The 11,986-nt window shown below is 35.6% G+C and overlaps 1 protein-coding gene across 4 annotated transcripts; it reads right to left on the bottom strand.

Moving 5' to 3' along the window:
- Positions 1–290: 290 nt before the first annotated feature.
- LOC117435471 (interferon regulatory factor 4) lies at positions 291–11,747 on the bottom strand. Of its 4 annotated transcripts, none has more exons than XM_034058655.3 (9): positions 9,046–11,747; positions 8,380–8,579; positions 7,221–7,407; positions 6,612–6,703; positions 5,050–5,179; positions 3,878–3,982; positions 2,750–3,118; positions 1,761–1,873; positions 291–867 (listed from the first exon to the last, which is right to left on the bottom strand). In XM_034058655.3, exons 2-9 carry the CDS (start codon positions 8,575–8,577, stop codon positions 721–723), a joined length of 1,341 nt encoding a protein of 446 aa, XP_033914546.1. In that variant the 5' UTR covers positions 8,578–8,579; positions 9,046–11,747; the 3' UTR covers positions 291–720. The 4 variants fall into 4 exon arrangements, with proteins under 4 accessions (XP_033914546.1, XP_033914543.1, XP_058870089.1 ...); XM_034058652.3 differs by having other exon boundaries at positions 3,878–3,985; positions 9,046–11,527; XM_059014106.1 differs by lacking the exon at positions 9,046–11,747 and having other exon boundaries at positions 3,878–3,985; positions 8,380–9,024.
- Between the last annotated feature and the right edge of the window lie 239 nt (positions 11,748–11,986).

Genomic DNA, 11,986 nt, shown 5'->3' with positions numbered 1-11,986 from the left:
CTACTAATATCAGTAGTGATCAAGCTCATTAAACGTGTCAAGAATCTTTACAGTATACTACTGATTAATAAAAAAATGTAATTCGCTGAATTGCATATATAATATAAACCAACAAGGAGTTAGACCTGGATTGAACCCAAAACACAGCCACTGTGACACTACAGACATGATATTAAATGGCACTACTGCGTCTCTGTGGATACTGTGACAGGGTCAATTTAATTTAACACCGACGTTAACAGAAAATTCAGTGGGAAGCTTTTCTCATTCCTGTGGAAACACATACTGTATAAGTCTTCAAACAAAAGACATTTAATCAAAATGAAATATGTAATAAAAATAAAAACATAAAAAAAAAACATAAAAGTGTTAGGGTATTGTACCCAATAATGGCTTTTCTTCCAGCTGAAGAAAAAAAAAGTTCTGTTCTAGCTTGAGAAGGTGGGATAACAAATAAATATTGCAGTTTCTGCAAAATTACGCAGTCATTCGTTTGATAGAAATACAAAATTGCCTGCAAGTCAATTGTTTTGTCAGTTTTCAGTTTCCCTCTAACATGTAGATAGTTCCTCTTTCCGTGGTTTTTGTGAAGGTAAATTCATTTGTCACGTATCTTCTTTTTGTGTTCTCTGTCCTCTCAGATACTGCATACTAAGTGACATTACCTTCCATGGGTGATTCAGTTATCCAAATGAATATTACATAATCTAAAATGTATCTTCATTCTTGGATGGAGGGGTGCAGAATAGCCCTTTGGTAGTCCTCAGGAGCAGGGACGTGTTCGGGTAAATCGTATCCTCTAATGACAGGACCAGTGCTATGTTGCTGAGCAATGTAATACAGTTGTTTTGCAAACATGGGTTCAACCTAGTAGAAACAAAAAAAAAGTACATTTAAATTCATGTTTTAGGTAAATTGTTTGTTGCTTATTTCCACTACTGGATAAGCCAGTTATTTAAAATCACAGTTCATCATTGAGGCCCCAATGTGACCAGCAGACATGAAAATCAAACGTAACGCAATACAGAACATTGTAGTATGTTGCAATTATTTTTTTATTCTTCTTTTTTTAATAATACAACAGTATATGAATTACAGTCTAAAAAGTGCCTATTCGGTTTTAGGGACAGCAGGGTGGAGTAGTGGTTAGGGCTCTGGACTCTGGACTCTTGACCGGAGGGTCGCGGGTTCAATCCCAGGAGGGGGACACTGCTGCTGTACCCTTGAGCAAGGTACTTTACCTAGATTGCTCCAGTAAAAACCCAACTGTATAAATGGGTAATTGTATGTAAAAATAATGTGATATCTTGTAACAATTATAAGTCGCCCTGGATAAGGGCGTTGGCTAAGAAATAAATAATAATAATAGTAGTATTTTTTTGTATTGATTATATTTCCCAGTTATTCACATGTTTTACTGAATATACTGTCACTAAGTACAACCATTAGTTAGACCTCTGAGCAAGTCAGGGTACTATTGTATTAGTAAATCTGTGTATCTCATTTTTTGAACAGTTTGCTCCTGATTGTTCAAGGTGATTTAATGGTGAACAAAAAGATCTCACCTAATTAAACTCCCACTTTTCCTCCAAGGGATATAACCAGTGTTTTTGCTTTGTTCTATGGTCCTACCATTGATATGTCAAAATATCCAAAACATATCATTACTATTGCTGTGCTTACTGCATTGCCATACCATTGAAGATCATTTAATAGATGTGAACAAGCTATGCGTTAAAGTAAGTTTAGATGTAACCTACATGAGCTGTGATCAGCTTCCTCTGCCTCTGTGGATCAGGAAACTCATCACCGAAACACAAGACGATCTGGAACCGTGGCATCGAGCGTCCATGATGGACATAGCCTTGCAGTTCTGAAGGAACAATAGGAAAAGTAAAACAGTAAAATACTGGAGATATTCTAGGGGTTACTTATTGTCAACCGGGGAATGGTGCTGATAAAGTTGAGATTGTATCTGGGCTGGGGAATTCAGCTAGAATCTTAGTTAGGAACATATTACAGTATGGCCATTTAGGTTTTCTTGCATATAAATGTAGATGGTGTTTCTAAGTGTTTATGTATCTTAGCCAATGAACATGTCTTTTGTTTCATTATCCAATTACAAGTTTTCATCTGACAATGTTTCACTTTGGATCAAAAGGGGTATTACTGAAATGCCAACTGGCCTGTCATATTTAATATGTACTTGTGTACAATGTTAAGTTATGGTGGTGTATGGTATAATATAGTCAAGAGAGTCATATGGTGCAGTTTAAATTGCCACCAGAGGACATGTTTTGCCACTGCAATGCTCAATAACTGCTACATTTGTGTGGTTGGAAGCTTGATGAAATGACAGCTGACAATCCCTTTCACTCCTAGGTTACTGGATTGACTCCAGTTTAAGACTACTGGCTCTTGGAGGCCTAATTAAAAATAATGGTTTCAGTCCAGTTCCTAGTTTAAAACTGTCCAGTATAAATAAATAAAAAAGCTATAACCTCTGACACTCTCAAATTTAAAGGCCAATAATTGAATTGCCCTGGAGGCTGAATTATCCTCACACCTCCTTAAAGATTAGTGGTCCCTCCAGGTCACAGTGTGTGGAGGTGCATTGAAGCAGCTGTCTCCATGGTTTCCCACTCAGCAGCTTTAACAAGCCCCAATATTCAGCACAATTTATGAAAAGGACAGCATGTAGGTGATTTGATTTTCAAAAGCATAAGTAAATGAATAGACCCTAGCGTACCTGTCAGAAACTGCTGTGTGTCGAACAGCTTGCAGGTCTGTTCCTTTTCAAGTTTGTTAGGCCTGTCGCTGTATGGTGAAAGAGGTCCTTCCCAATAGATCCGGCTCTGGCACAGTCTTTTGGCATACAGACCATCGGGGGTCATCCACAGCAGCACCCCCCTCTCCAGATGGTTTGGTAGCTTCTCCATGCCTTTCCTCTGCGAAGTTGGAAACGGGTAGGGGAAAATGACCTGGTCCATGGTGCTGTAGCTATAGATTTTGTCATCTATGCTTGGGCTTGAAGATATCCTACAGCCTTCCAGACTTGTTGTTGTCACCTCTCTTACCAGGGATTCTCGGTAGTACAAGCAAATGTTTAGACGGCAATCTAAGAACAAAAGAGCAAAAAAGAGCTTATCTGTATCTGTCTCCAGAATCGGCATCTATTTGCTCCTAAGCAAAAAGTTATTCCACCATGCAGCTTATTTGGATTCAAATTGCCACTTCTAACTAACCTGTCTGCTGTACAGCTGGCCACAGACTGTTCAGTAATATCTCCAGATAAGCCATTTGTTTCTGGGTCAAACCAAGAACCAATCAGTACAGTTAAAACTATTTGTCTATCTGCACTCTACATCCAATTAGCAGGAATAAAATTAATTTAGTATGTCAATGTGTGTAGAAAATTAGTATTGGAACTCCCTTGAAGTCCTTACCACTATTACAACATCCAGTCACCAGCATGGCACTGTAAGCTATGTACAGAATAATTCCCACATAAGTACATTAGTTACCAGTTTCTTTTGACTTAAATCCTATTTTAAAATCAGTATAACATGAATCTAAATGTGGCTGTTAATTCAGATTTGTTATGAGAAACACAATTGGCATTGTGTGCTATGTACTGTATGCATCCTACTTATAAAACAAAATGAATGGATCCTAATAAAATGACTTTAAATGACTTTCCCTTTAATAAAAATGAAAAGAAACAGATTTGTACCAGTAACAATAATCAGCGCTCTACATCGGCTAGATTAGCCACAACATGTGTGGATGCTCCACAAGCGAGTCTTTAAAGTTTTGTAAATAGGGCCTATTATCTAATTTTCTAGGAATTCAGCAAAAGTAATTTGTGTGAGCTTACCTGTGAGTGCAAAAGCTTCTGCAGACCTCATGGCAGAATCTAGTGAAAGACCCTGAGGTTGTGAGTCAGTAGGTGAACAAAAAAATGATCCTGTTAGTTGGTAACCTGCTAACAGAAAAAATTGGAACATTTACAAATAATGCTTCTTTAAATAATTCCATATTATTGTGAAAAGACACTTGTTTGCTGTGTTAACAAGGTTCGCTTCCAGTTCAAATGCAGCTCTCCCATGTGAAGTTTTGAAAGCGCACTTCCTCATTTCACTTCAGCATTGTTCAGGTAAAAGCATGCCATTGGTTGGTTGCATGTCAATAATACAGGAACCAGCTAGTTGGTTAATGACAGGAAATAAGGTGTAGAAGGGGTGGGGGCAATTTGACTGTACAAGTGAAATAACCTAGGAAGTGCAAGACTCCCTGAAAGTAAAGATATTTCCTAAATTAGTATGGTACATGATATTTTTATATGAAAATTCATGTTTGCAATAAAATGTTTCTTTCATCCTGCCTCATGTGACACATCAACATGTAAATTTCACCTTAAAGCTTAAATCACTAACACACCACAGTTGCTATTACATGACTTTTAAAAAGACACTCAATTTAAATAGTGATGTACCTTGTTTTTCTTTTAGATTTCATGATGATATTATATAGAGCGGTGAATGAATCATACTCTATTAAATATAACCTCCAACAGTGATAACATGAAGTAAAGGAAATTTGACTTGTGCTTAAAACTAAAATATCATGCAAAAAGTCCCTTTTTAAAAAGGTTTACATCTTGGCAGTCCCTGGCACACATGAGTCATCTATAGGGTTACCACCTGCATGTTATCAGCACTGGTTCCTGGTTTATTTAGTATATGGACCTAAATAATTAACATACCATCAAGGACAGCAGGTTTACCAAGACTCAGTACTGTACTTTCATTATACAGCAGGAAAGGTTACTTAAAGAATTAACCTCAATTTTGGAGAACTAGCGTCAACTAAAAGTATGTCATAAAAAGCCTTCTAGTTAGTACTTGCAAACTTTCTTTTTGTTGCTGCTCACTTGTCCTTGTTCTCTAGGAAAGGTGAGCATTTGAATAGCTTTTTGTTGTCGTTTCAAACTAACTTATCAAATATTCATCGCACACAAATGCTATAAAGAAGGTGTTCAGCAGTTACCATTTTCGCAGGCAGCCCCTTGCCAGGGAAGGTTTCGTGCAGGATATGGGCATGGGCTGTAAGGCATTTCAGAGTGAGGCTGCTCATACTCCCTCCAGGTACGTTCATGAGGCACCACGTAGTTAGATACCTGTACGAGACAGAGTCAAGCTAGCTTAGATCAAGCTACTGCACACAGACGAAGGGGTGGATTCAATCAACACAAATGCTACACTACGACTTGTGCTATTTCCTCATTTTATGGCAATACCCAATCAAGATTACAAGACGTGTACACATGTGTTAATTTCAATTACATGTTAAAAGTATATAGTGCCCCTTACTATTTTGAAATTATTTCTCACATAAGTTATTATCTTATCCACTCATCACAAGAGTAATAAGTTTCAAGAAAGGGGGGAGAGCTTGTGTCTCTATGGCTAAAAATATTGCTATAGATTGTGTTTTATAGTTAGTTAGGGGAATATTAACAAAGACTGTAGACTACATCACAGACTATTTATCAGACTATTTATCATCTTAAATGGTTACACTAGTTTGATAGATACATATAATAAAATAACATATAGCACAGTATTCTGTATGAGCTACTATCCGTAGTACAGCTACAAGGTAGTAGCATCAATAGCTCTACTAAGGTTAGTAGCACATACAGAATACAACACCATATTTAACATGTTTTAATGTTTTTATCTTATTTTGTACCGCCTTAGGCTCTACAAATCTCCTTGTAAGAGCATCAGTGACAACACACAGGGTGACTGGAAAATGAGTAACTGATGGTTCAGTCATTAAAATAAATGTAAATGCTGTGACCTTTAGTATGAAATACTGAAGTCTGACCACTTATCAGATTTTCCTTTCGACAAAATGAAAAATAATGTTGCACAGCAGATGCTGTTAGAATGGTGTGCAGTATATAAGAACATAAGAAAGTTTACAAACGAGAGTAGGCCATTCAGCCCATCTTGCTCGTTTGGTTGTTTGTAGCTTATTGATCCCAGAACCTCATCAAGCAGCTTCTTGAAGGATCCCAGGGTGTCAGCTTCAACAACATTACTGGGGAGTTGGTTCCAGACCCTCACAATTCTCTGTGTAAAAAGGGTGCCTCCTATTTTCTATTCTGAATGCCCCTTTATCTAATCTCTATTTGTGACCCCTGGTCCTTGGTAAGGTTGGTGAGAGAGGTATTACTTTGAAAGTAATACTAGCAGTGTATATTACAGTAGAGGCCATTTCAAGATTAATTAATAGTGTGTAAGGCTTATTATACCTAATCACAGAGCAATACTGCATGTAAAGAATGGGTCTATTATATGGGTAACCACGTCAGTTAAATAACCATTATTAAGAGTAAGTATACCCAAAACAAAATAATTTTTTTATGACCAAATATGCATTGTAATAGTATTTTGATTCAAATGAGTATATTCAACATGAATTTGCCCATGCTTTAAGTACCTGTTCATGATTGCATTTACCACAAGTGTGCAAAGCTACTACTAATAACAAAGCAACAAGCTGGAAAGAAAGCTGTCTACCAATTAACACTCGTGGGTTACCTGAGTTTGCAGGGGCGGATATGAAGGGTGCATAGTGTAGCCAAGCGAGTTCATATGTACCGACTGCTCCTCCATGCTAATTTGTTTGGCTCCTGCTTTGATAATTCAAATAAATGACAATTAATACACTCATAAAAGAGGAGCATTGATTAAAATACAATCTTGCAGTGCTTAAGCATCTCATCATTGTGCACAATCAAGGATGATAATACAGTTTGGAGCTGCACATTGGGTCAGATTTACAAAGTTAAATAGAGCTCATTCATGATTACTATTGGAAAAATGTTGAATTGAGGACTCAAAGCATGGCTAGTTTTGTAGCATTCGCTAATTTTCTTTTTACAAAACATGTACAAATTTCCTTACATCGCAAAACATGTACTTTACTTTAAATAAATTAACACACTATATGCTGCAAAATATCTACATTTAAATGTGTAGTTATGTGTATCAATATAAAATCAAAGTTGTGGTAAAGAATAGTAGAAGTATATTAAAAGCATTATGTATAGTGAAACAGATCAACCCAAAATTGAAACATCTAAAACCACCACAGAATTTTCCACTGAGTTCAAGTTTGCAACAATAATAACAAAAAAAATGACTTGCCTTTCTTTGAACCTTCCGGTATTATTCTATAAACTTTATAAGGATCTGAAATGTCCAACTGACTTCTTTCCACCAGTTCCTCAAAGTCATTGCTCTTGTTCAAGGCACATCGTAACCTTGTTTTCCACGTAGGGGGGTCTTGTTTATCAATCCCCTCCCTGTATTTCCCTTTGAAGAGTGCCCATCCCTAAAACAAAAGGGGTGCCATTTGTTTAACACTGATTCATTATATATTCTGACACTTAGGAATACAAGTTTCATAGGTAACTTCGAAATAACTAAGTTTATTATGGTGTAAAGATATTCTGCTAAAGATACTCAGCAGCTGTGTAAATGTACGTGCTTAATTGTTCATATACTGGTTTACTATTTTGACTACATCATACATTTCAGAAGAAAACAAGACCAAAAAGTAAATTTAAGCTTTAATGTCATGCTATCCACGTTCTGGTTATGCAAACAATTAAAAAATATATTTCTGTAAGCATTCTAATAGGCCCAAGGAGACCCAAGAAAAGAAGCATCAGAAAGCGCAATGCATTCATTTTGATCAGAAAGTGTGCAGTTATAATTCAAATATAGTATGTGCACTTTACATAATAGAGTCACAGGCAACACTGTTAACCATTGTTGAAGAGAACGATCAGACAAAACTGGGCGAAACATAACGATGTTTAGTAGAAGGCAATAATATGATGCTGAAGGCCGGACAGCTACAGCAGAATATTAAAGTAATATTATTATTATTATTATTAGTGCTATTGTTGTTACGTACTTTTTGCAATCAATCGTAAATATATTTAAATAAAAATAACTAAAACAGAACATTCAAGTATTTACAAATAATATACATCTCTAACAAATTAGTTGTATCCTAATATTTGACATTTCAAAGTTCGAGGTCAAAATTCTAAATAAATAACCTACAGTTTCAATAAAACTTTTCGTTAATTAATTAATATAAACTTTAGGTTCATGCCACAGTATTTGCACGACTTGTCAGAAACGTCTATCCACAACAATGTACTGATGTAGCCAGAATATAAAGTTGACAAAAAAGCGCGAAGCGTCTCAGGCTCTACGTTTTCGCTTTGATACAACAGTGATCTGCCGTGGACCAAAAACCAGACCCGATTCTCTCTATTAAAGCTTTAAGTACCTTAAAGAGGGCTGCGTCTTCGTCCCTGTTGTAGTCTTGTTTGCCAGCATGCTTCCATGGAATCCTGAAAATGGTTTTGTCATCACTCTCCCAAACCAATCCTGGGTACTTCCCGCTGTCAATCTGCTCAATCAGCCACTGCCTAAGTTTCCCATTGCCACAACTGACTGACATGCTGCAGTCACTGTCTAAGTTCATCTCTGTCAAAATGCATGCATATTAGAACTTAGAAGGGATACCATGAAATATGTGTAGAAACATGATTCTCTACAGAAATACCTTTTGAGGCAGATTAGGAATGAACATTTGTAAAATAAGCATGCGTTTTTATATACTTAGAAAATTACAAATAAATGTATTTCGGGTTAGTTTATGTAAATTCCTCACTACAGATTACATTATTATTATTATTATTTTTAGCCTGCAAGTAACAATCCAAATAAAAGTACCGCTACAGTATGGTAATGATAGTTATTGTTGCAAAAGCTCCATGCTGCAAAAACACACTTTGAAATTAACCCAGAATTAAAAGCAAATTCTCAAAATATTGAAAAGATCCAGCTGAATGCTTTCCCCTGTATTTCTGAGTGATAAACGCTGTTATTTCTGGAATCCCATTAACTGTACGTCAAGTTTTTTTTTTAATTGCTCAGACTGTTTTCTTACCTCTGCTACGTATGCCCTTTCTGAATTCTGAAATCGATCAGATTTCTTAATCGACACAAAACTAAGAAAAGGGAACTTTATACTTAAATAGGCTCCCGTTTCTAATGGGCGGTGCAGAGGGGCGGGACTTTCTTGAAACGATCGCAGGCAGTTTGCAGAAGTTTGCCTAGGTGCAATAAAATACTCAGTAAACTCATGAGATCTGAACTCTCCGCTAGTTGAATTCTATGAAATTAATCTAGAGCGATAAAAGTCCATTAGCACATAAGGTAACACATAGCATGGGAAATCCCTCACAGTAAACGAATGGCTGGCTAAACATCAACCTGACAAATTATTTAAAATAACTTTTAGGAACTAAAGATATAACTTTGAAATAAGCAAATTGCAAGCTCTGTTCAATTAAGCTTGAAGCAAGTATACCAGCCGCAGTAGCATAGATCCATTTATATCTGCATATTTTATCAGTTACTTCCGTTAAGGTCACATCTATTTTTGAAATTCACACTTTTAATTTTCTATTCAACTGCACGTTATAATAACTAGATGCAGTTACACAGAATCCCAGACGCACCCTGTATAAAGGTGAGCTTATTGACTATGGTGCACCGAGGGTACTTGAAATGTGTTTTAAATAGAAAGTGCACGTGAAGAGATACAATTACGCAGTCATTTATAACAAAAAACAATAAAGTCTTGTTTTCACGTTTGCCATGTGCTATGCGATGGCGTGGAATGTTTTTACTGTATTAAAATGTTTGTCAAGTATATGGTTTGTTGCCACCTTCTGGCAAACCAGAGTAAATAAACGATGAACACACATGTGCCTTGTTAGACAGCACTATAAAGAGCTTCAACTATTCGTTTTTTCCAAATCTTCCTTTAAATGTTCATTGGTCGTTGTTAAGATGTCTCTGCCTTCTAATAAAGAGAACACTACCGATTAAAAGAATGGGTTTAATAGATATGCCACTGCAATAATGAAATGTAATTAAGCGAAAGAGAATCGGGCTCAGTCAAGATATAAAGGTAAACACAAGTGACATTGTTTTGTAATTAACAGCTTTTTCTGAGTTTAATTAGGAAACAGAATCGGCTCAAAATAAGTTTAAAGGGACGTCATGTGATCAAATATAAAACCCGTATAGAATTGCAGTATTGCAGTATTTTGTTACAAGACAAAAAATAACTTCAAGTAGTTACTATAAATGTTTTGCTAAAAAAATACCTTCAGATATAAAGTTTATAATGTCATCTCTTTATAAAAAAAGAAGCTATAAAAGAAGAAATGTGTCTTTTGAAAATACAAGTATGACATAAACATACAGCTAAACATGCAGTTCTGTTTTTGTCAAGCTTATATTTTTCTGTCTGTGGGTAAAACATATGTTTTTGTATTGTGTCTGGAAATATTTATTTTAATACGGTAAGCTAAAGCATAGTTAAGTTACGATTAAAAAAGAACATAAACAGAAATCAAACTACGTGGATTACAGGTAATGGAAGCAGGTGTAACCTGATATATTTACTACAATATAAGAACACTTTCCACCAGCCTACCACAGGAGCGCACTCGGTATTGTTTCACGGTCAGACCAAAATAGGAACATGTTGGTGGGGTATTTTTATTTTTATTTTTTTTAGTCAAGCGGTCAGTCATGTACATACAAAAGGAAATAATATTGATCAGCGGGTTCAGAAGAACATATCAATTCATAATGGATTGGTTTTATTTTCGAAACCTATCTGATGTCACCAGTATTAGTATTGCAGCAGCGCACCAATCGTCGTGGAAGTAGACCATTGTTACGATGTTAATTTCACCTTTTTACAGTTCTGCAATGCGTTAGCATGAACCCATGCTTTAAATGTGATATAAGGAGCACTTTCTAATGGTTTTCAATTGCTTTTTTTATTACTCTTTGGTGACCAAATGCCAACACTTTAATCTTAAATTAAGGTGGGACTGGGACGGGAGGTCAGGGTGTGAGAAATTATTAAAATCCTGGTTGAGTGTCAAATGAAATTGCTACACCGGTATCTCATTTTAGTACAGGCGTGTTTCGAATCAAAATTATTGAGAGCTTACGCTGTAAAACCACAACTTTGCATTTTTTAACGATTCATATGTTCTTCAAATCTTCACTGCACTAATAACCCGGGTTTTCTAAATAATCCGGTTGCAGTTGCCCATGTTATATTTTTCTTTCTGCAAATGTTAGGACCGTAACTGTACGCTACAATAGTTTTCTGAAATTTTCGGTATAACCTAAATAAATAAAGTTTTCAGAAATATCCAGTACATATTTATATCTTTATTATATTTGTATAAAATATTCTATATAACCTACTGTAGTTGGTGTTCATAATATTAAATAATGACTACAGTATTTATTACAGAAATATGTAGAAAGTATTTAAATAGTAATATAATATATAAATCTGATAGAACATGTCAGTGAGCACCTGACTGGAAGTTAGAAAAGATGCCAAATCATGTATCGCTGGAGGGATGACAAGCAAATGTGCCCTATTAAACAGGATGTGCTGTAAAAGGTTGCCAGATTGAGTCATCAGTATAGTATATGAAAGTATTGATTTGGTATATGGTAAGTTAGCTGTGTGTTATCAATTAGAATTTTTCCTTTTCATACTGCCCTGAAAATCTGTTAAATAAATATATAAATGAATAACTGTATATACAAACGTCCTTAAAATGGCAATTTTAGTGTATAAAAAAACTATTTACATTTAAAAAAACAACAACATTGAAATCCTGTACAAATTAATTCACTGTAAATAATTCTCAAATTTAAGCTTTGTGAATAGGGCCTTCAATAGTAACATACAAACATTGATGCAGTCATTTCTTTCAACATTCTACATGTTCCAATGTCAGATGTGCTAAAGAAATCATTAAAAAAAATGACCCTTAGTGCAC

The sequence above is a fragment of the Acipenser ruthenus genome, chromosome 3 (genome assembly GCF_902713425.1).
Source record: "Acipenser ruthenus chromosome 3, fAciRut3.2 maternal haplotype, whole genome shotgun sequence".
In the NCBI taxonomy this organism is placed as follows: domain Eukaryota; kingdom Metazoa; phylum Chordata; class Actinopteri; order Acipenseriformes; family Acipenseridae; genus Acipenser; species Acipenser ruthenus.
Note: the sequence above shows the minus strand (reverse complement) of the source record. Positions and strands in the feature narration are given on the sequence as shown.

Bases quoted from the DNA above. Each gene is read 5' to 3' on its own strand.
- LOC117435471 (XM_034058652.3), bottom strand. From the start codon at position 8,577: ATGAACTTAGACAGTGACTGCAGCATGTCAGTCAGTTGTGGCAATGGG. The intron at 7,408-8,379 runs GTACTTAAAGCT...CTTTTGTTTTAG, and splicing joins AAGACGCAGCCCTCTTTAAG to GGATGGGCACTCTTCAAAGG. The intron at 1,874-2,749 runs GTACGCTAGGGT...TTGTTCCTTCAG, and splicing joins CACACAGCAGTTTCTGACAG to AACTGCAAGGCTATGTCCAT.